This window comes from Chenopodium album, chromosome 11 (assembly GCF_948465745.1).
Source record: "Chenopodium album chromosome 11, dcCheAlbu1.1, whole genome shotgun sequence".
Classification (NCBI taxonomy): Eukaryota; Viridiplantae; Streptophyta; class Magnoliopsida; order Caryophyllales; family Amaranthaceae; genus Chenopodium; species Chenopodium album.
This window is the reverse complement of record NC_137844.1, coordinates 291,801-313,440: the sequence shown is the minus strand read 5'-3', so window position 1 is coordinate 313,440 and position 21,640 is coordinate 291,801. Positions and strand designations below refer to the sequence as shown.

General features: G+C 45.0%; 1 protein-coding gene across 1 annotated transcript; it reads left to right on the top strand.

The window, feature by feature from the left end:
• Nucleotides 1–525: 525 nt before the first annotated feature.
• On the top strand, nt 526–19,936 carry LOC145568015 (uncharacterized). Its single transcript, XM_081627461.1, has 4 exons — nt 526–696; nt 5,065–6,564; nt 8,815–8,822; nt 19,468–19,936. Exons 1-4 carry the CDS (start codon nt 526–528, stop codon nt 19,919–19,921), a joined length of 2,133 nt encoding a protein of 710 aa, XP_081483587.1. The 3' UTR covers nt 19,922–19,936.
• Nucleotides 19,937–21,640: the final 1,704 nt, after the last annotated feature.

Here is a 21,640-nt window from a genome sequence, read left to right as displayed (position 1 = left end):
TGCCTTGGCGGCCTCAGCTGCTTTAGCTGCTTTGGCGGCCTCAGCGGCTTCACGGGCGGCGGCTCGGGGTTGATAACTTGTACTCTTTACCCTTGGCATAGTGTTTATACCTATATTGCCAACGTTAGTGCCGTATTGATTAAAATATCGTCTCCCAGTAAAGCTGCGTAAGTGATAACGGACATTAACAGGTTCAACGTCAAGAATTTCAGTATCGGCAGGGATATCAGGGTTAGTAGGGTGAAGGGCGCTTTCACGGTGGGCAATGGTCCTATGTATCATAAAAGCGCGTTTTTCTTCTTCAGAAGTTAACGTCTCAAAAGGGTAGTCAATGTTATCAGAAAGGGAAGACGAATTACCTTGATTACTACCGGTTTCTTTGCCTAAAGATTGTCTAATTAAACGACGCCTAGCAGTACTAAGGTTAGGAAAATTCTCTTCGACACTATCTTCAGACATTTAATTGAATATAAGGAAATAAAAATAGCATGAAAAATCAGGGGTTAGGGTACGAAAATACCTTCAATGAAAATCGCGGATTTAACGCCTCTAACTGATAAAGAAACGACGAAGAAAGAGAAGGTACGCCCGAGGAGATGGAATGCACAAACCGAACGCGAGGAGGATAAGAAAGAACAGAACTGTGGTCAGCCACTTAAACTTTTTCGAGAAAAAACTGGGAAGGAATGCAAAATAGTAAGAAAATGGAGGAATTTTGATCTAAAAAGGGGAAGCTGAATGGCCAATTGAAGTGAAAGGGCGGTTCAGAGATCCGACGGCTGTTAATTGACAAACTTTTTCAAAAAGCAGCGGCAGGATTTGTGACACGTGTAAAAATTTTCCCGCCCAAGCAAAAAAAAAAAGAGAAAAAAAAAAGAAAAACGGTTACACTTCCATAACGTACCCTTTGTAATAAATTGACCTTGTAAGCTATCGGCATACAAGGTCACCTGGGGAGGAAAACGGAGTTTTTCGCTCCCAGGTTTTTTGTAATAAATTGACCTTGTAAGCTATCGGCATACAAGGTCACTTGGGGAGGAAAACGGAGTTTTTCGCTCCCAGGTTTTTTGTAATAAATTGACCTTGTAAGCTATCGGCATACAAGGTCACTTGGGGAGGAAAACGGAGTTTTTCGCTCCCAAGTCTTTTGTAATAAATTGACCTTGTAAGCTATCGGCATACAAGGTCACTCGGGGAGGAAAACGGAGTTTTTCGCTCCCAGGTCTTTTGTAATAAATTGACCTTGTCAGCTATCGGCATACAAGGTCGCTTGGGGAGGAAAACGGAGTTTTTCGCTCCCAGGTTTTTTGTAATAAATTGACCTTGTAAGCTATCGGCATACAAGGTCACTTGGGGAGGAAAACGGAGTTTTTCGCTCCCAGGGTTTTTGTAATAAATTGACCTTGTAAGCTATCGTCATACAAGGTCACTTGGGGAGGAAAACGGAGTTTTTCGCTCCCAGGTCTTTTGTAATAAATTGACCTTGTAAGCTATCGGCATACAAGTTCACCTGGGGAGGAAAACGGAGTTTTTCGCTCCCAGGGTTTTTGTAATAAATTGACCTTGTAAGCAATCGGCATACAAGGTCACTTGGGGAGGAAAACGGAGTTTTTCGCTCCCAGGTTTTTTGTAATAAATTGACCTTGTAAGCTATCGGCATACAAGGTCACTTGGGGAGGAAAACGGAGTTTTTCGCTCCCAGGGTTTTTATAATAAATTGACCTTGTAAGCTATCGGCATACAAGGTCACTTGGGGAGGAAAACGGAGTTTTTTGCTCCCAGGTCTTTTGTAATAAATTGACCTTGTAAGCTATCGGCATACAAGGTCACCTGGGGAGGAAAACGGAGTATTTCGCTCCCAGGGTTTTTGTAATAAATTGACCTTGTAAGCTATCGGCATACAAGGTCACCTGGGGAGGAAAACGGAGTTTTTCGCTCCCAGGTTTTTTGTAATAAATTGACCTTGTAAGCTATCGGCATACAAGGTCACTTGGGGAGGAAAACGGAGTTTTTCGCTGCCAGGTTTTTTGTAATAAATTGACCTTGTAAGCTATCGGCATACAAGGTCACTTGGGGAGGAAAACGGAGTTTTTCGCTCCCAGGTCTTTTGTAATAAATTGACCTTGTAAGCTATCGGCATACAAGGTCACTCGGGGAGGAAAACGGAGTTTTTCGCTCCCAGGTCTTTTGTAATAAATTGACCTTGTAAGCTATCGGCATACAAGGTCACTTGGGGAGGAAAACGGAGTTTTTCGCTCCCAGGTTTTTTGTAATAAATTGACCTTGTAAGCTATCGGCATACAAGGTCACTTGGGGAGGAAAACGGAGTTTTTCTCTCCCAGGGTTTTTGTAATAAATTGACCTTGTAAGCTATCGGCATACAAGGTCACCTGGGGAGGAAAACGGAGTTTTTCGCTCCCAGGGTTTTTGTAATAAATTGACCTTGTAAGCTATCGGCATACAAGGTCACCTGGGGAGGAAAACGGAGTTTTTCGCTCCCAGGTTTTTTGTAATAAATTGACCTTGTAAGCTATCGGCATACAAGGTCACTTGGGGAGGAAAACGGAGTTTTTCGCTCCCAGGTTTTTTGTAATAAATTGACCTTGTAAGCTATCGGCATACAAGGTCACTCGGGGAGGAAAACGGAGTTTTTCGCTCCCAGGTCTTTTGTAATAAATTGACCTTGTAAGCTATCGGCATACAAGGTCACTCGGGGAGGAAAACGGAGTTTTTCGCTCCCAGGTCTTTTGTAATAAATTGACCTTGTAAGCTATCGGCATACAAGGTCACTTGGGGAGGAAAACAGAGTTTTTCGCTCCCAGGTTTTTTGTAATAAATTGACCTTGTAAGCTATCGGCATACAAGGTCACTTGGGGAGGAAAACGGAGTTTTTCGCTCCCAGGGTTTTTGTAATAAATTGACCTTGTAAGCTATCGGCATACAAGGTCACTTGGGGAGGAAAACGGAGTTTTTTGCTCCCAGGTCTTTTGTAATAAATTGACCTTGTAAGCTATCGGCATACAAGGTCACCTGGGGGGGAAAACGGAGTTTTTCGCTCCCAGGGTTTTTGTAATAAATTGACCTTGTAAGCTATCGGCATACAAGGTCACTTGGGGAGGAAAACGGAGTTTTTCGCTCCCAGGTTTTTTGTAATAAATTGACCTTGTAAGCTATCGGCATACAAGGTCACTTGGGGAGGAAAACGGAGTTTTTCGCTCCCAGGTCTTTTGTAATAAATTGACCTTGTAATCTATCGGCATACAAGGTCACTTGGGGAGGAAAACGGAGTTTTTCGCTCCCAGGTCTTTTGTAATAAATTGACCTTGTAAGCTATCGGCATACAAGGTCACCTGGGGAGGAAAACGGAGTTTTTCGCTCCCAGGGTTTTTGTAATAAATTGACCTTGTAAGCTATCGGCATACAAGGTCACCTGGGGAGGAAAACGGAGTTTTTTGCTCCCAGGTTTTTTGTAATAAATTGACCTTGTAAGCTATCGGCATACAAGGTCACTTGGGGAGGAAAACGGAGTTTTTCGCTCCCAGGTTTTTTGTAATAAATTGACCTTGTAAGCTATCGGCATACAAGGTCACTTGGGGAGGAAAATGGAGTTTTTCGCTCCCAGGTCTTTTGTAATAAATTGACCTTGTAAGCTATCGGCATACAAGGTCACTCGGGGAGGAAAACGGAGTTTTTCGCTCCCAGGTCTTTTGTAATAAATTGACCTTGTAAGCTATCGGCATACAAGGTCACTTGGGGAGGAAAACGGAGTTTTTCGCTCCCAGGTTTTATGTAATAAATTGACCTTGTAAGCTATCGGCATACAAGGTCACTTGGGGAGGAAAACGGAGTTTTTCGCTCCCAGGGTTTTTGTAATAAATTGACCTTGTAAGCTATCGGCATACAAGGTCACTTGGGGAGGAAAACGGAGTTTTTCGCTCCCAGGTCTTTTGTAATAAATTGACCTTGTAAGCTATCGGCATACAAGGTCACCTGGGGAGGAAAACGGAGTTTTTCGCTCCCAGGGTTTTTGTAATAAATTGACCTTGTAAGCTATCGGCATACAAGGTCACCTGGGGAGGAAAACGGGGTTAATAAAACTGATGAGTTACTGAAACTGATGAAGAACACGGCGTTACGGCACAACAATTATCCTCTTACATAAATAGTAATAAAAGTACTAAAAGTAGCAAATTAAAATAACACTTCTCAGCAAAAGAACATAGAGCATAAAAATATATGAATTTGTAGAAGTTAATTTGCCTGGATACAGGCCAAGCGATTAAAATGAATTATGACAATGGCAAGATTAGTAATGAAACTCTGTTAGTAAGCAGTACTTGACAGAGTACAAGAAACGTTGTTACAATAAAATTTCCAATTTAAGGAAGAGTCTGAAGAATGAAATGTGGAACCCAAATTTCGTTTTGTTAGGTTCAGCTTGTCTCCCATGATTAACTGAGCACGATGATGAATGATCATGCGTCCTCACTTGGGGGACTAATTGTATAGGATGATATCTGGGCATGACCGATATCTTGCGAAAGCACATGACCAGATCACAAGAAGATGCTGATATGTTACAGAAAGAGGACATGTCGGCCTGCCGCAATTTAACACGTGGCAACAGAGGCTCAACACTTGGCACAAAAGGCTCTGCATGGATGAGAGCCACCTGTCAAGGTAAACTATTATAAATAGTTGGTAAGACCTCATTAATGAGGGCATTAATTACTCTCTCTCTCTCTCTCTCTCTAATCTCTCTCTCTAATCTCTCTCTTACTTATCTTCTTTTCTCAAACACTTTCTGACTTTATCATCGGAGTGGTTATCCCCGGATCACCCCGGGGTTAGCTAACTTCTTCTCATTGTGTAGGTTCTCAGCTTGCCGATAGGGGTATCAGAATCTCAGGTCCGAGTTCCTGGAGGAGTCGGGATCAGACAGAAACAGCGACATTAGCCCCAAGAAACACAGATTGAACTAAAGGATACTCTATAGTAGTCCGTATAATAAAACTATAAATACCTACAACTCTTGACCCAATTCTCCCAAATCACCTTATCAAGTACGGAATAGTAGTAATCAATATCCTGCAAGTGGAATCTAGTGTTAGTAGCACCATCGTCTTCTCCACCGTCGGCCGCACTGATTACGGCGTCGATGTCTTCTCACTCCCCCTCCACCACTTCTCCCTTGACACCGAGCACCGCCTTACTGACGGTACCTCTGTCAACTTCAACGGCCGTTTTGTAGATGATGACAACTCCGTCGTCTTCATTTCTGAACGGACTGGATGTCCTCGGGTTCACCTCACCCGACCCAATTCAACCAACCCGCTGGAGCAGCTTCCCTCTGCACCGGGAAGCCTCTTTCACGACCGTCCCATCCTCCATGACAATCGCCTTTTCTTTGTTTCAGCTCATCAACCTTCCGATTCTCTCTACAAGACTTGGTCTGCTGTTTACTCAACGATCAATCGATTGACCCCACATGGCAGTGCCGATTTCAGTCCTGCTATTTCTCTCTCCGGAAACTTCCTTGCTGTTGCCTCTTACGGCTCTAAACCTTGGGGTGGTGACTTCCAGGTGCTTGATACTCAGATTGTCGTTTTCCCTGTATCGGACCCTTCTAAACGCACCGTTTTAGCTGACCATGGTGGCTGGCCCACTTGGTCCGGCGATTCCACTCTCTACTTTCACCGTCAATCGGAAGACGGCTGGTGGAGCATTTACCGGGTTGATTTCCCTGCCACTGAATCTCCGCGACGGGTCACTCCCCCGGGTGTCCACGCTTTCACTCCCGCTGCAATGCACAACACCACCAACAAAATCGCCGTTGCAACTCGTCGGAAGGGTAGAGTTCATCGACATATTGAGCTTTTCGACACCGAGTCAGGGGAATTTCAACCGATAACAGAGTTGATAAACCCGAATTTACACCATTTCAACCCATTTATATCCCCCGGGTCAAAGTTGATCGGGTACCACCGATTCCGAGGAGATTCAAAGCAAGGAGACAAACTAATCCCGAACCTAGAACCAGTTGTTTCTCCCATCAAATCCCTGTCAATGCTGAGAATCAACGGTTTATTCCCTTGTTTCTCCCCTGAAGGTGACCTTATCGCATTTAATCCAGACTTCGAGGCCAACGGAGGGCTCAAAATCATGAAATCAGACGGCTCAAAGAGGTGGTCACTCATTCAAGGACGTGTAGCCTTCTACAACTCCTGGGCCCCATCCTTAGATAAGAAGAAGCACGTTATCTTCACTTCCTTGGGTTCAATCTTTCAGCCCGCCAAAGTTTCCGTCCAAGTAGCTCGTGTTACCTTTGATGCTTCCGCCCTTGACCCTCGTTGTTCAACTGTACAGAATGCTGAGATTAAGATTATCACAAAGGAGGAAACCGGAAACAATGGGTTTCCGGCGTGTTCACCTAACGGAAAATTGGTAGTTTTCCGATCAGGAAGGTCGGGTCACAAGAATCTTTACATACTGGATGCCGTTAACGGAGAAGTTGACGGAGGTAAGAATGCTCGTCAGTTAACAGAGGGAGCATGGATTGATACTGTTTCGGGTAAAAACAATGGGACCTTGCCGAAGGTCCTATGAAGTGGTGAAGACTGGGCTCGGTCCAAGTGATGCTGGGCCGAGGGTTTCTTGCACAGCAAACACACGTAAACTAGCCTCGGGGGTGTTGCCGAGGAAGGCCCCTCCGATGCTAAAGTCAGTACAATGTGTAGAGAGAGAAAGCTATGCAAGAGAGTTAATTGCTTGAGGCTTTGTGTGAATGTCTGTACAAATGTGATATTGATGGCTTTTATACCTTTGTATATACGGGAGAAGTGGGCCTTGGCCCAATTGACTTGCCTTGTTGACTGATCTTGACTTTAGCACAATTGGAGAGTTGAACCTTGACCTTGGGCTTTTAATTGGATCATTTAATGACTAGACCCAATTGGACTAAATTGGACCCAAACAACTTGCCCCCCAGACCCGATTTGGAAGGATGACGGGTCGGGTTTAATTAACCAGAAAAAGGAGGGAAGTAAATGATTTAATTAATCCAAAAATTTGAATTTAAACCGCAATTAATGAAATAACGACGGCTGGATGGATAATTTGTGGAAGTTGGACGAATAATGGGCGGTTAATCATAGGGACGTGTGTTTAACAGTTACTTAGTGAGGTATTTAAGAGAAATTAAGGCGCGGTCTCCTGGAATTCCCATTTCTGGAAATAAAATCAAAGAAGCGCACTATCTCTCCTCACTTCTTCACAAACACGAACCCAAAGCTCTCGAGAAAACCCAAGAACCCGCATCAAAACTTCGCAAATTCCCCGAGCATTAAGCTTAGAAACTGAAATTCGTCACTACCAACTTGTAGATCGGCAAATTCCGCTTCCGATTAAGGTAATTTCCTTTGATTTTAGTTTAATTTTCTTCGAATTCGAACTCTTTTCCCTTTTTTCGACTTTTTCTTCGAAACTCAACAATGGTGAGAGGAGTTAGAGGTAGGGCTCGTGCTCCGAGAAGGGCAAGGCAATTTCCCGATCCTAGGAACAGGACTGGGACTTGGAATGGACAAAGAGTAGGGCCTGACCCTGCTGAAGGAATTAGGGCGACCCCAATTTCATCGGCGCCTCCTGAAGGAACGGAGGGGCCGAGCGTTTCTGGGCGGGACGAAGAAGTCCCCGACAACCTTTGGGATGTCCTCCCTGGATTTGAAGAGTGGGAGGATGCTGAGGTTGCCTCAGCCATGATAAAGAACTGCCCCTACTCTTGGTGGGTAGACCACGCTGATGCATATCGGTTTGCCGAGCAGATTGAGCTGCATTATGGCATCATGGAAGCCGATGGATATTGGTGCAGAATGCCCCTAGCATCCGATAGAATCCATCGTCCACCCCCGGGGTATGTGGGGGTGTACACAAGACAACTTCAGTACAGGCTGAGGTTTCCTTTGGACGTGTTCGTCCGAGACTTGCTGATCCACTACAGGGTCTCCCTGTGCCAGCTAACTCCTGCCAGCATCCGAAGGGTGATGACATATTTGTGGGTCTGCAAGTTCTTCAGATATGTGCCGAACCTTCACTGCTTCAAAAAGCTTCATCAGCTAGTGCCAAACACTCAAAGTGGGCACGGAGATCACGGTCCTGGGTGGTACCGAATTGAGTCTCGACCCCAGTATTTAACAATGTGGCCGAACGACTCTTCAGACAAGGAATGGAGAGCTCAATGGATCTGGGTTAGGGCGTCCACAGATCCTAACCACCCTTATGTCTTCAGCGCTCCCAGGTATCTAGTTGAGCCTGATCCTGAAATGGGAAGCCTGGGCCCTCCCGAAGATAGAGGCCCAGATCTGAACCTTAATCAGCAAAATATCTTCGGCAGAATGCTGAACCCTGAGGGCGCTGGCGGCCGAATGAAGTATATCCCGGAGACTTGGCTCCCGGATAACCATTACATTTTCCAAGAGCACATGTTAGCAGCTGTCGGCCTCAGCCGAAAGTTTAGGGATGGTAAGTTTCTTCGGCTGGGGCCGAGGCCTTTATTACTTATTTTTCTCTGTTTTTGTTTCGCACTTTTCTACTGAGCCAATCCAGCATCTTTTATTTTGCTGAACTGATCTTTGCTCCTTTTTTCTTATACTTAGAGCGAAAGGAGACTAACGTGGCATTGACTACAACCGTCTCGGCGTTACTCGAGAACGAGTCATAATCGATCGGGCCCCTTCTATCACCGATCCGAAGCATAGGAAAGTCCATCTAGATCACTCCCATCTCCAAATTGAGGCTGTTGCTCTGTATCAGAGGCAGAAGCCTTGGTGGAAGAAGAGAGATCCTTGGCTTCAACTGTTGGCTGAGGAACTCGAAGCTGCCCATACGGCTGAGGAGGTTGCACGGGCTATTGAAGCTTGTGAAGGGGGAGAAGGGTCCTCCAGGGCTGCTGAGGAAGAGGCAGCGGCAAGGGCAGTGACAGGCTAAAGTCGTATCACCTAATCAAAAGTATTACCTAAATCCTCTAACTAAAGTAGATAGGGAAGTAGTGTCGAATCCACAGGGAAACTGGTCTTTCTACTCCTAATTAATTAATATAGTCTAAATTATTAAAGTAACCAATTTGTTGTATATAATGTGAAACTATTCTACGGAGATCAAGTTCAGGGAGAAAATCAATAATAAGAAGGCCTAGGGTCATAGGTTCACCAATAATTAATATTCCAGGATAAAACATAACAATCAATAATCAACATTGCACAAATAACATGATTAACAGGCTCTCGTAATTTATTAATCAACATAAATCTAACAGGCTCTTGCAATTTACTAGATTTAAGTTCCTATTGAAAATAGCCTTTAATATTAAATTAACATCTGCTCGATTCATCAATTCAATATTGCTAAACATTCACAATCAAATTACATTTGCTCGATTCATAATCTAATTGCAAAGAATTAAAACAATTCAATAAGAAATTATCATGCAATATCAATGATCAATAATAACAAATTATCCCTTCATATTAATTATGGATCCCCATAAACCCTAGAATTAAACTACTCACACATAATTAAATCTAAACTAAACGAAGCAATAAAAGTAGTCATGATAGAGTAAAGAAATAAAATAAATAACTGAGATTAAAAGAGAAGAAATCGTTACCAAAGTTAAAAGGAACAAGAGTTGTAGAGAGAGAAAATAATACTAAGAGTTTAAGAGAAGAGAGAAAGAAAAAAGTTAGAGAGAGAAAAGAGAGAGTAAGGGAAGGGAGAAAAGAATTCCCCCCTGAATTCGCTTAACAAAAGCGTATTATACTAAGCTAGAAAATCCTAAGTTAAAACAAATTAAACGACGCTTAAAACGTCCTCCAGAAACACGCGCCCGATCGGGCGAGGCACCGTCCGATCGGGCGCGCCTTTTTGATCGGACGAAGGGCTGCTGCGATATAAGTCTTCTTTGCCCGATCGGGCGCGCTATCGGGCGGACCATCGGGCGAGCACCTTTGGGCCGCTTGGACTCCTCGTTTGGGCTCGTAACTTGGCCCAAACCAAATATCCTCTTTGGGGCTTAAATCATTCGGTCCAAATGTCTCGTCTTCACACAAGTCGAGCCCTTATTCACCGGCTTGATTACTCTAACCGATCTTGGGCTATGAAAGATGGTCGTGCTCCTCCAATGCTCGTAGTTGCTCCATAAAATACCGGGAAAATGCTCCAAAGGTGCAATTCCCTACAAAACTCAACCAAAACTACGAAAACACTAGAAAACACATATTAGTAATAAAAGTGGCTCTAAAGAGCCAAAAACACTACTAATTATGACCAAGGGACGGGGGTAAAATACTATATAAAATAGACATATCAGGCAGCTGAGGAAGAAGACGAGGCTTTGCTGAAGACCTCGGTGAGTTAGACTTAGCTTTTCAGCTTTTTTTTTTTTTTTGTTACTCACGTTCTTCCTGTCCCCCTGTCTGTTGCAGTCTGAAGAGAGCAAGAGACAAAGAGAAGGGAAAGCCCCTGTTCGTCCCGAAGACCAAATACCAGAGGAATCTGAAGAATCTGATATGGACGAGTAGCCTCTTCTCAAAAGAAGACGAAGGATGGCCATCATCGGCCCTTACGATTTTCAGACGAGGCCAGGGCCCGTCGGCATCAACATCCGGGAACCTGAGGAAGGCGGTGGATCGCCGAGGGTTCCCCAGCCACCACCCCAATATCCGCCGAAGACCCCTTCACCACCTCCTGAGATAGAGGTGGATCAGAAACTCCCGATCCCAAGGGAGGGGTCCAAGAGGAGGAAGTCCAAGAGAGTGCTGCTGAGCACAATGCTGAAGATGTTGTGAAGCCCGTTGCTGAGGGTTTCACAGCAGATATCGCAAGAGAGGTTGAGGCTTTCGTCCTCACTCCTGAAGAAGAAGCAGAAGTCATAATCATTGACTCTGCTGAGAAGAAGGAGTAAGAAGTTCAAGAAGAAGAAGCTGAGCCATCCAAGGCCCAGGAAGCTCCCAAATCCTCCTTTCCTTCATTCCAGACGCCGCAGTCTGGAGAGATGGGTTTCTCGGCCCCCCGCATTCCAATTCCTGATCACATCTGGGATCTCATATGGGGCCAGAATCGAGAAGGTGCTGCAGTCTACTTCGGCGATTTTGCTGGCCTGACCGAAGTAGATAGGGCGAGGATCTGGTCCCTGAAGGCCACTGCTGGGATGGGTGAATCCAGTAGATCAGTTCCAGACCCAGCAAGGTCTAATCAACTGCTGATGATGCAGGTAAACCTCCTTGCCTTTATCTCTTTTTCAATTCAGCTCTTCAGTTCAGTTTTTTTTTTTTTTTTTTAACTGACTTGTGCCTCTGTTTCCAGTTTGTGCACAATCAGACTCTCACTGTAGAGCTGATAGACTCCCTACAAGATAGGGTTGATGCTGCCGAGTATGAGAAGAAGGTAGCAGATGAGGAGCTGAAGCTTGCTAAGCTGAAGCAAGCAGCAGCTGAAGAGAAGCAGCAGAAGGGTGAGGAATACGAGAAAAAAGCTGCTGAGGCCCTTCAAACCTTCTGCGCTGCAATGGAGAAGGAGGTTTTTCCCCCACTGGTAGAAGGGGAGAAATTCCTTCAGGAGCATATGGGAGTAGACATCTCCAAGTTCAAGGCAGCCATTGAGAGTAGAATCAGAGAGGGAGCTGCTGCACAGGCTGAGGTGCAACAGAAGCTAGAAGCTTTGGAAGCTAGTATAATGGCTGCTGAAGAAATGCTCCAAGCTCGAAACGTCCAACTCTCAGAAGCTGCTACTGCTGCTGAATCTCAAAAAGCCAAGCTCCAAGAGGTTGAGGATCAGCTGAGGGTCAAAAGTGATGAACTGACCCAAGTAAAAACTGAAGCATCCCAAGTTCAGCAAGAGCTGAACGAGCAGAGAGATTCCTCCTCCAAGCTTACTGATGAGCTGAACAGATCCAAGAAGGACTTGGAGGAGGTACAGAAGAAGTTGGCTGATGCTGAGGCCCTACTCAAGGTCCGTATCTACACCCAGGAAGAATACGATATGGGTTTCAAGAACGGGGTTAGAGTGTGCCGAAGAGTCTGCCTACATGCTGAGCCGAAGCTGGACTGGTCCAAATGTGCTGAATGGATCCAGGATCCCGAAGACCCTCATATGCAGTTTCCAACTCCAATCGAAGCTGAGATCCTTGAGGCTGAAGAAGCCAAAGAAAAAGCTGAAAGAAGGGAGATGGAGGCTGAACAAAGGGAGAGGGAGGCTCAGCAAGGTGCGAAGCCTGCTTCATCTGCTGCTGGGACTGAGGCCACAATGGGGCCCAGTATTGGTGATCAGTCTGATCCTCGGGCTGAAGCATAGGAACTCGGGCAGTCGTCTTCAGAATCTTGCGGTTCATCATGCGCTCAACTTTAGACTTGCCGCTTCTGAATATTTTTTGCCTTGTTTTTTGCTTCAGCTTGCCTTAATGTACAAACTGCTTTATCTGTTTTTTGTATGTACCCCGGCAACTGTATTTTCCGCTTGTGGGCGGCTGCCGATGCTTTATTATGTCTTTAAAACATTTGAACTTTGTAGCTCGTTTTCTGAGCATTTGAACTTTATCTGATGCATTTTTCTTCAATTGCTTTGTCTTATTTTCCTCATTCTGAATGCTTTACTGTTTCTGAACTTGAGAAATTTCGCAAAAATTTGCTAAGTACAAAACTTCAGCTTGAAGAATTCTACTGAAGATAAACTTGCACTGATAGTGCTTCTTGCCCCCCCCCCCCCCCCCAAGTAATCTGAAGACTCAAGTCTTTGGATTACTGAGTTGGGTTTCTTTAACTTTCAGACGAAGCTGAATAAAAAATTTCTAATAGTTGTTGTTATCCTTGAGTTTCTGTCTATCTTTAAAAATGGATATCTAAAACACAAGGCCAACTGAAGGCAATGTTTCAGATAATGGCTTTCTGGGATACAAGGCTCAGTTAAGGCAATATCCCAGACTTGTCCATGGACTCATGTCTTTGGAGAACAAGTCTTACTGAAGTTTAACTTCAGTTGAAAGACCAGAGTTCTTTAAAAAGACGAGTTTGTCAGCAATCTGAAACCCAGTTATCCGAAGGCGAAGGTTTCAGACGAGGCTGAATAAAAACCCTTAAAGAGTAGATAGAATAAAGAAAACTTGAAAGAATAAAAAGTTGCAAATACTTATAGAGATGGTGGCTCTGAGGCCTTTCATTAATAATTCAAAATGTACTTATAAAGATTGTTCTGCCTCGAAGGGTTTACACATGATATTTCTTAAGTACATTAGCATTCCAGTGATTTTTCAACTCAGTTCCATCTAACTGTCGAAGTCGGTATGTTCCTAGCTGAAGCTCATCATGAATTTCATAGGGTCCCTCCCATGCAGCTGAGAGTTTCCCATGGATTCGGCCTTTCTGAACTGCAGCAGCATTCCGAAGGACAAGGTCTCCAATTTTGAGAGGCCTTGCATGGACCCTTCGGTTGTAAAATTTGCTGATTCTCTGCTTATAAGCAGCCATTCTGTCTCGGGCTGAGTCTCTTACTTCATCGAGGAAATCGAGGAAGTTGCTCATTCTCAGCCGAGAAGTGGTGCACTCGTAAACTTTCAGAGCCGATTTCCACTGGAAGAACGGCTTCGGCACCATACACCAGCTCAAAAGGTGAATAGCCCGTTGCCTCTTTTTCAGTTGTCCGAAGTGACCAGAGGGTTCCTGGAAGTTCCTCTATCCACTTGGACTTTTGATCTTCAACTCTTTTCTTCAAAGCATTGAGGATTTGTTTATTTGCAGCTTCGGCTTGGCCATTACTTTGTGGATGACACACTGCTGAATATGCCAATTTGATGCCGAACTGATCTGTGTACCGCCTCAGCGGTAAATTGTCAAATTGTCTCCCATGATCGAAGACAAAGACCTTCGGAATACCGAAGCGAGTGATAATGTTCTGCCGGATAAATTTCCTGACAGTTTGCTCTGAAGGTCTCTAGCTGGCTGATGGATCACTGGTGCAAATTTTTGACATTTTTCGCATTTTCGGACCAGCTCCTTAGCGTCTGAGATCATGGTGGGCCAGTAATATCTGGCCCTCAATGCCTTGTGGGCTAGGGTCCTTCCCCCAATGTGGTTTCCACAGATGCCGAGGTGAATCTCCCGAAGGATGTAATCTGCATCTGTTGGACCCATGCATTTCAGCAATGGGGCTGAGAAGGACTTTTTCAGGAGCTCTCCCCTGAAGACGATGAACCTTGAGCTAGTTCTCTTCAGTTTGGAGGCCAAAATTCTGTCTTCGGGAATTTCTCCCCGAAGCTTGAAAGCTAGGATGGGGTCCATCCAACTAGGTTCTGGGTCAGCGCAGCACACTTCGGATGCTTCGTTGACACTTCTTTCTCAGCGCACTTCCACATATACAGATCTGTTCAGCTCAGTGAGAGTTGAATTGACAAGTTTGGAGAGTGCGTCGGCTTGAGCATTTTGACCCCTTGAGATCAGCTGAACTTCAAAAGTTCTCAGCTTTGCAATAACTGATTTGATCTTGGCAAGATAGGCTATCATGGAGGGCTCTTTGGCCTCGTAGCTGCCACCAATCTGATACGCAACTAGCTGAGAGTCTGTCTTCAGACAGACATGCTCGGCTTCCAGAGAGATGCACAGTTCTAGGCCAGCAATTGCTGCCTCATATTCAGCTTCGTTGTTCGAAGCTTTGAAAGAAAATTTGAGTGCATACTCGAAGGATTTGCCTTCGGGAGAGGTTATCACTACCCCTGCCCCCGAACCATTTACGGTGGAAGATCCATCCGTAAAAACGGTCCAGATTTTGTTTTCATCGTCTAGCGTCTCTTGGTACGAGCATTCGGCCAAGAAGTCCGCTAGATCTTGAGCCTTGATGGCTGCTCTCGGCTGGTAGCTGACGCTGAATTCAGTGAGCTCGAAAGCCCACTTGGCCAGCCTACCGAATTTCTCAACTTTGCCGAGAACTTTTTCCAGCGGCTGATCAGTTAAGACCACTATCTGATGGCAATCAAAGTAGGGCCTCAACTTCCGAGCAGCTACCACTACTGCAAAGGCAACTTTCTCGAGTAGAGGATAGCGAGTCTCGACGGCCGTCAGAGTGTGACTGACGAAGTAGATCGGTTGCTGAATTTTATTTTCTTCCCTCAGCAGCACTGCACTGATGGTGGCTGGACTGACAGCCACGTACAGATACAAAGTTTCTCCCTCTACTGGACTAACCAGTGTTGGGAGTTGAACCAGATGCTCCCGAAGCTGCTTGAAGGCTTCTTTTTGCTCTTCTTCCCAAATGAGCTCTTTTGTTTTTGGGAGTTTTAGGGCTTTGAAGAAAGGTAACCCCTTGTCCGAAGCTCTGGAAATGAACCTCGAGAGGGCTGCCATTCTTCCGGTGAGACGTTGAACGTCCCTCTTTGTTTTCGGCTCAGGAAGATCGAGCGCCGCTTTGACTTTGGAGGGATTGGCATCAATCCCCCTCTTGCTGACCATGAACCCAAGGAATTTCCCTGACTTCACGCCGAAGACACACTTCTTCGAATTCAGCTTCATTTGATGCTTTCTTAAGGTGGTGAAGGTTTCAGCCAGGTCCTTAACATGGTCTTCAGATTTTTTGCTTTTGACGATTGAATCGTCAACGTAAACTTCCATGTTTCGGCCTTTTTGATCGGCAAAAACTTGATCCACCAGCCTTTGATAAGTTGCCCCCGCATTTTCAATCCGAAGGGCATCATTTTGTAATTGTACACCCCGGCGTTCGTGACGAATGTCGTCTTGGCTCGGTCGTCGGGGTGCATGAAGATCTGATGATACCCCGAGAATGCGTCCATGAAACTAAGCAAGGCATGGCCACTGGTCGAATCGACTAGCTGATCGATCCTCGGCAAGGGATAGAAATCCTTCGGACAAGCCTTATTTAGGTCCGTGAAGTCAACGCACATTCTCCAGGTACCATTGGCCTTCTGAACCATCACCACATTTGCCAGCCATTCTGGATACTGACAAGGCTCGATGAAGCCTGCATCCAGCAATTTTTTGACCTCGGCTGCGATGTCTCGGTTCTTATTTGCGGAGTAATTCCGCTTCTTTTGCTTAACTGGCCGACACGTTGGGTCGACGTTAAGCTTATGGGAGATGAGGTCTGGACTTATCCCAGGCATATCGGCTGCCGAGAAAGCGAACACATCTATGTTGTCCCGAAGGATTTGAATAAGTTCACCACGGGTGCTCGGATCAAGGTCCATCCCGATTGTTACATATTTCTCAGCATCTCCTTTAGTCAACTCGACCGTCTCAGTCTGTTGGTCCAGGTCCATTGTTGATGGGCTGGACTCTTCACAATCTGGCTTGCTGTCTATGTCAGCAGGCGTCCCAGACTTTTTCTTCTTCGGCTGGCTCTCTGAGTATTTCGGCTCAGATGAAGAGCTAGCCTTTTCTTTTTCTGACCCTTTTTCCTTGGGCACAGAACCTTGGGCCGAAGCACTTAGACCTTTCGGCTTTTTTGTGCTCGGCTCTCTTTCTTTTTCTTTCTCCTCCTCATCCTCATCGTCGTTGTTTGGGCGACTAGTGGATGGCTTGAGGTAGTTGCACCTTCGGGCCTCCTTTTGGCTGCCCTGGATCCTTTCGGGGAAGCCGGCGTCTGAAACATAGATCATCAGCTGATGATAAGTTGAGACAACCCCTTGGATCTCGTGAATTATGGGTCTCCCCAAAATCACGTTGTACACTGAAGGCGCGTCGATGACCAAAAATTCAGTCATGACGTTCCTAGCTGCTTCATCACAGTCGATGGTGACAGGAAGCAGAACCTTCCCATCAGGATAAGTTGAAGCCCCGTTGAATCCGGATACTGGGTAGGATACCGGCGTGAGGTGCTTGGGTTTCAGCTTGATTTGATTATAGGCCTTTCGGAACAAAATATTTGCTCCGCTACCACCGTCAATTAGAACTTTGCTGACGTCGTGGTTGGCCACCGTGGCAATGATCACCAACGGGTCCTCGTGAGGGTACGTCACCCCCCGGCAGTCAACGGCTGTGAACGTCATGTTCGACACCGGTGACTGGGGTGGCTGAATGTCGGCATGGTTCACCTGGTGAGTCAGAGCCCTGAGGTGACGCTTGTGCTCCCTCCGAGAGCATGCTCCTCCCGAGATAACATGAATTGGAGGGAATTTTCCTTCCGCAGTTTTGCTGTTCTTTTGGGGGAAGTCAATTTCTTGCCGAGAGTCTTTTTCAGACTTCTCGGCCTCTTTTTTCTCGCGGTGATCCGCGATATATTTTTTCAAGTATCCCTTCCGGACCATATCCTCGATTTGGTCCTTCAGCTGGATACACTCTTCAGTGTTGTGTCCCGGTGACTCATGGAACTCACACCACTGATTTTTATTCTTACGCTGATACCACTCTGGGAGTGGTCTCGGCTTTCTGTAACTCTGCTCCTCCTTCGTCACGCTGTAAATCTTAGCGCGCGGAAGAGAGAGCGGAGTATAGGATTCATATCTGCCCGCGAAAGGAGCAGATTTTTCCTTCTTTGACTCGTTGGCCGAAGATTATTCCGAGGCTTTCGCCTTTCCCTTCGCCTTCTGGCCTTGGCCCTCAGACGAGGGTGTTTGTTTTTGTTTCCCTCCCCCAGATTGAGGTTGGGCTTTTGTTTTGTTCCACTCTTCAGCTCGGATGAACTTATCCGAAGCATTCAGCGCATCCTCCAAGGTCCTGGGTGAATTAATGACCATGAAGTCGGAGAACGGTCCAGTTCTGAGACCGTGCTGAAGGGCGAAAACTGCCAGCCCTTGGTCCAGCTGAGAAATGCTGGATGACTCGTTGCTGAAGCGAGTCAGATAGTCTCTGAGGCTCTCAGCCTCGCCTTGCTGCAGACCCATAAGCTCTGCAGTAGTCTTCTCCCGGCGATTCGCCGTAGAAAACTTGCTCCTAAACTTGGAGGACAGATCGTCCCACCCAGTGATTGAGCCTTCTTTAACTCCCTTGGAGATCCACGCTTGCGCGACCCCCTTGAGAGTGGTTGGGAAATATTTGCACCAAGTCGCTTCGGACCTGGGGCAGAGATGCATGTGAGCCTCGTATGAGGCAATATGGTCCTTCGGATCCGAAGTTCCATCATAAGTAATGTGCGACGGGATTTTAACCGTCGGCACATGAGATTTCAGTATCCACTGTTCGAATGGAGAACTGGAAGGCAGCATCACGGCCTTGCCCTTATTCCCAGCCGAAGGGACCGCGCTCCGCCCTCTCAGAGAGGTAGAAGTGGTTTTCGTCCCCGGCAGGGAGGTCTGGGCCTCGGCTACAGGGTAGGAGAGGCGGCTGTGCACGCTCCGTTCCCTATCGCCGAGACGATCGTGAACACTTCGGCGAGCAGTTTCTGGCCGAGAGGCAGAACTGCTGCTTTTATGGACTCTGCTCGTAGCGAGCTGAGTGGAAGGCTCCCTGAAGAAGTGAGAGTTCCTGTTTCTCTCCCTCTCGGTTCTCCAGGTGTCCTCCTCCCATTCGCCGAGCTCCTTGAAAGAGGAGGGTTTCTCCCCCTCCTGGCCGAGGTTCCTCCGCCGGTTCCTGGTTAGCGGAGGGGTTCGGTCGCGTGGAGGCGGCATATTTTGGGCCTTCATGGCTTCCATGAGGACCGCTAAAGCTCTCACTACCTCCTCCGAGTTGGGCCCCGTCAAGGGTGTCCTCGGCTGAGAGCGAGAATGGGTGTGAATGCTCCGGGATTGGCTCCGGGCATGAGATTGGGTCCTTTGAGTGGAACGGTTGTCCTCATTTGACCGAGGCGGGCTCGGTAGATGATTGGACTGGATGATAGGAGATTCGGTGAATCTCTCCCTAGGCTCCCCATGAGAGTCGGGTCCCGCGGTGGGGCTCCTATCCCGAGGAGGAGATGAACTAGGAGTGGGGCGTTCTAAGGGACCCCCTCCCAGTGATTTTCGGCGTTTTCTCGGAGGAGAAGCACCGTTGCTTTTGTTCTTGCGATTCTTAGCCATTGGAACTAAGATTGAGGTAGAACGATTGAAATTGGCTTGAAGATTTTTTGAAAGTCTTCCCCACAGACGGCGCCAAATTGTTTCGGGTAAAAACAATGGGACCTTGCCGAAGGTCCTATGAAGTGGTGAAGACTGGGCTCGGTCCAAGTGATGATGGGCCCAAGGTTTCCTAGCCTCGGGGGTGTTGCCGAGGAAGGCCCCTCCGATGCTAAAGTCAGTACAATGTGTAGAGAAAGAAAGCTATGCAAGAGAGTTAATTGCTTGAGGCTTTGTGTGAATGTCTGTACAAATGTGATATTGATGGCTTTTATACCTTTGTATATACGGGAGAAGTGGGCCTTGGCCCAATTGACTTGCCTTGTTGACTGATCTTGACTTTAGTACAATTGGAGAGTTGAACCTTGACCTTGGGCTTTTAATTGGATCATTTAATGACTAGACCCAATTGGACTAAATTGGACCCAAACAGATACTATGCCCAGCTGGTCACCGGATGGACAGGTCATTGCTTTTTCTTCAAACCGGCATGACCCGAGTAACCCAGTAACCTTTGGGATATACTTGCTTCGGTCAGATGGATCGGATCTAAGAAGAGTACACGTGGAAGGGTCAAACGATGCAAGCTTGGAGAGAATAAACCACGTGTGCTTTAGCCCCAACGGAGAATGGTTATTGTTCACCACCAACATGGGTGGGGTTACGGCGGAGCCAGTTAGTTTTCCTAACCAATTTCAGCCATATGGGGATTTGTTTATTGTCAAGGTGGATGGAACTGGATTGAGGAGGTTGACGTGTAATAGGTACGAAAACGGGACACCTGCGTGGCACGTTCGGGGAAGACTTGATGTTTTGTCCTTGAATGCGTATGCTGAGATGGATGGTGATGAATTAAAAGGTCAATTTGATGAGCCAAAGTGGATTACATGTGATTTTTAATTAGGAGAAAATAGTGATTATACTTTGGTATAATCACAATTCACCAGCCATTGAAACATAGTTTGTTACTAAAAAAAAAATAAAAATAATACTTAAAATTCGCTTGAAGTTATAAAATAAATAACCATGATTGTTACCTTGTGGGGTTAAGATTTCTTGTAATCCCTCTCATTTTCCTTTTGGAGTATTAAAATAAGATAAATTGGGTGATTTGTTTGTTTATAAGAATCACCTAATAATTTTGTCGTTGTCTCATTATCTTTTATAGATAGATTATTATTAGATATACGTATTGATTTAAATAATAAAGATTACAAATAGGATTTACTTCTAGTCCTACTCGATTTACATTTGACAATTACATATCGGCAAATTACTAATTTGCAATAATAGACATTATCCCTTCCATTTAGATGTTTTTGTAAATTTTTAGCCTTTTAAATAAATTTTAATTTTAATTTTGGAGTGGAGAGAGCTACTTGCAAACAAACTCATATTATTAATTTAAGATGTTAGTATAATTTTGGCAGTCTAAATATGAAAGATATATAACGAGATAAGGATATGTTGTGTTCTAATTTCGTCACTTCATGAGTCATAGCCTTATAGCCGTTATAGGTCAACAAGCCAACGACAACAATTGTAGAATCAGAGAGTGAGTGTTTCTCCTAGGGTGCTTATCGAGCGAGTCGATTACGGGTTGAGAGGTGATCGACTCAACTCGAAACTTTTTACATGTGCTCAACTCATGCTCGCTAAAGTTTCGAGCAAATAAAACCTGCTCGACTCGTGCTCGTTAAAGTTTCGAGTCGAACAGCTCACAATCTGCTAGTTAAAATTTTGGTCCTTCTATTATTATATGCCTTTATTTATTTTTTGTTCAATTTATATTGTTTTCCTTATTATATATAGATTTTATTAAAAATTTACTCTTTCTTTTTTTATGATATAAATTAAGGCTCAATAAGTGTCAAATTTGTTTAAAGAAAATAACTTGTTGTTTGCAAATTCTATATTAATATTATATTATTGAGTTGCTCACGAGCTTATTGAGTCGAGTTAGAGCTTGCTCAACTCGTGCTCGTTAACATCTCGAGTCGAGTTTTGACCGAGCGTTAATCGAGTCGAGTACGAGTTGCTCGCGAGCTGCTCAACTCAATTAGCACCCCTAGTTTCTCTCAACTTCCTTTTCTCCTTAAAATTTACACGAACAATGATATAAGCTATTTAGAATTTGGGATGGGATCTAACTTTTATATTAAAAATGCAAACCCTCACAAGGATGTGAAGAAAAATCTATACTAATATTGAAAAATAAAATCTATATCTATATCATATTTTAAAAAAAAAAAAACGTTCATAAAGAAGTTTACGTGTCATGTGACGTTCTCCCTATTTAATTGATCATTTTATTTCATTATTTGTTTAAAAGCATAAATTTTACAAGACTTGAAACATCATCCTCAAAGTCAAAATGTTAAGTGCTAGCTACTAAATTATTGTTGTATTACATGTTATCATACCAAAATTAAGCATACATAAATATTTGAATCATGACATTGATGTGTTGATTCGGGACATCACATTAACTTAAGATATATTCCGTACGGAATATTAATATTTAGGGCTCGGACAATGCCCGCCATATTACATGAGATTAACGATTAGTATAGATTTAATTAATCATGGATCGATCTTTTTGGTTAGAGAGAAGGGGCA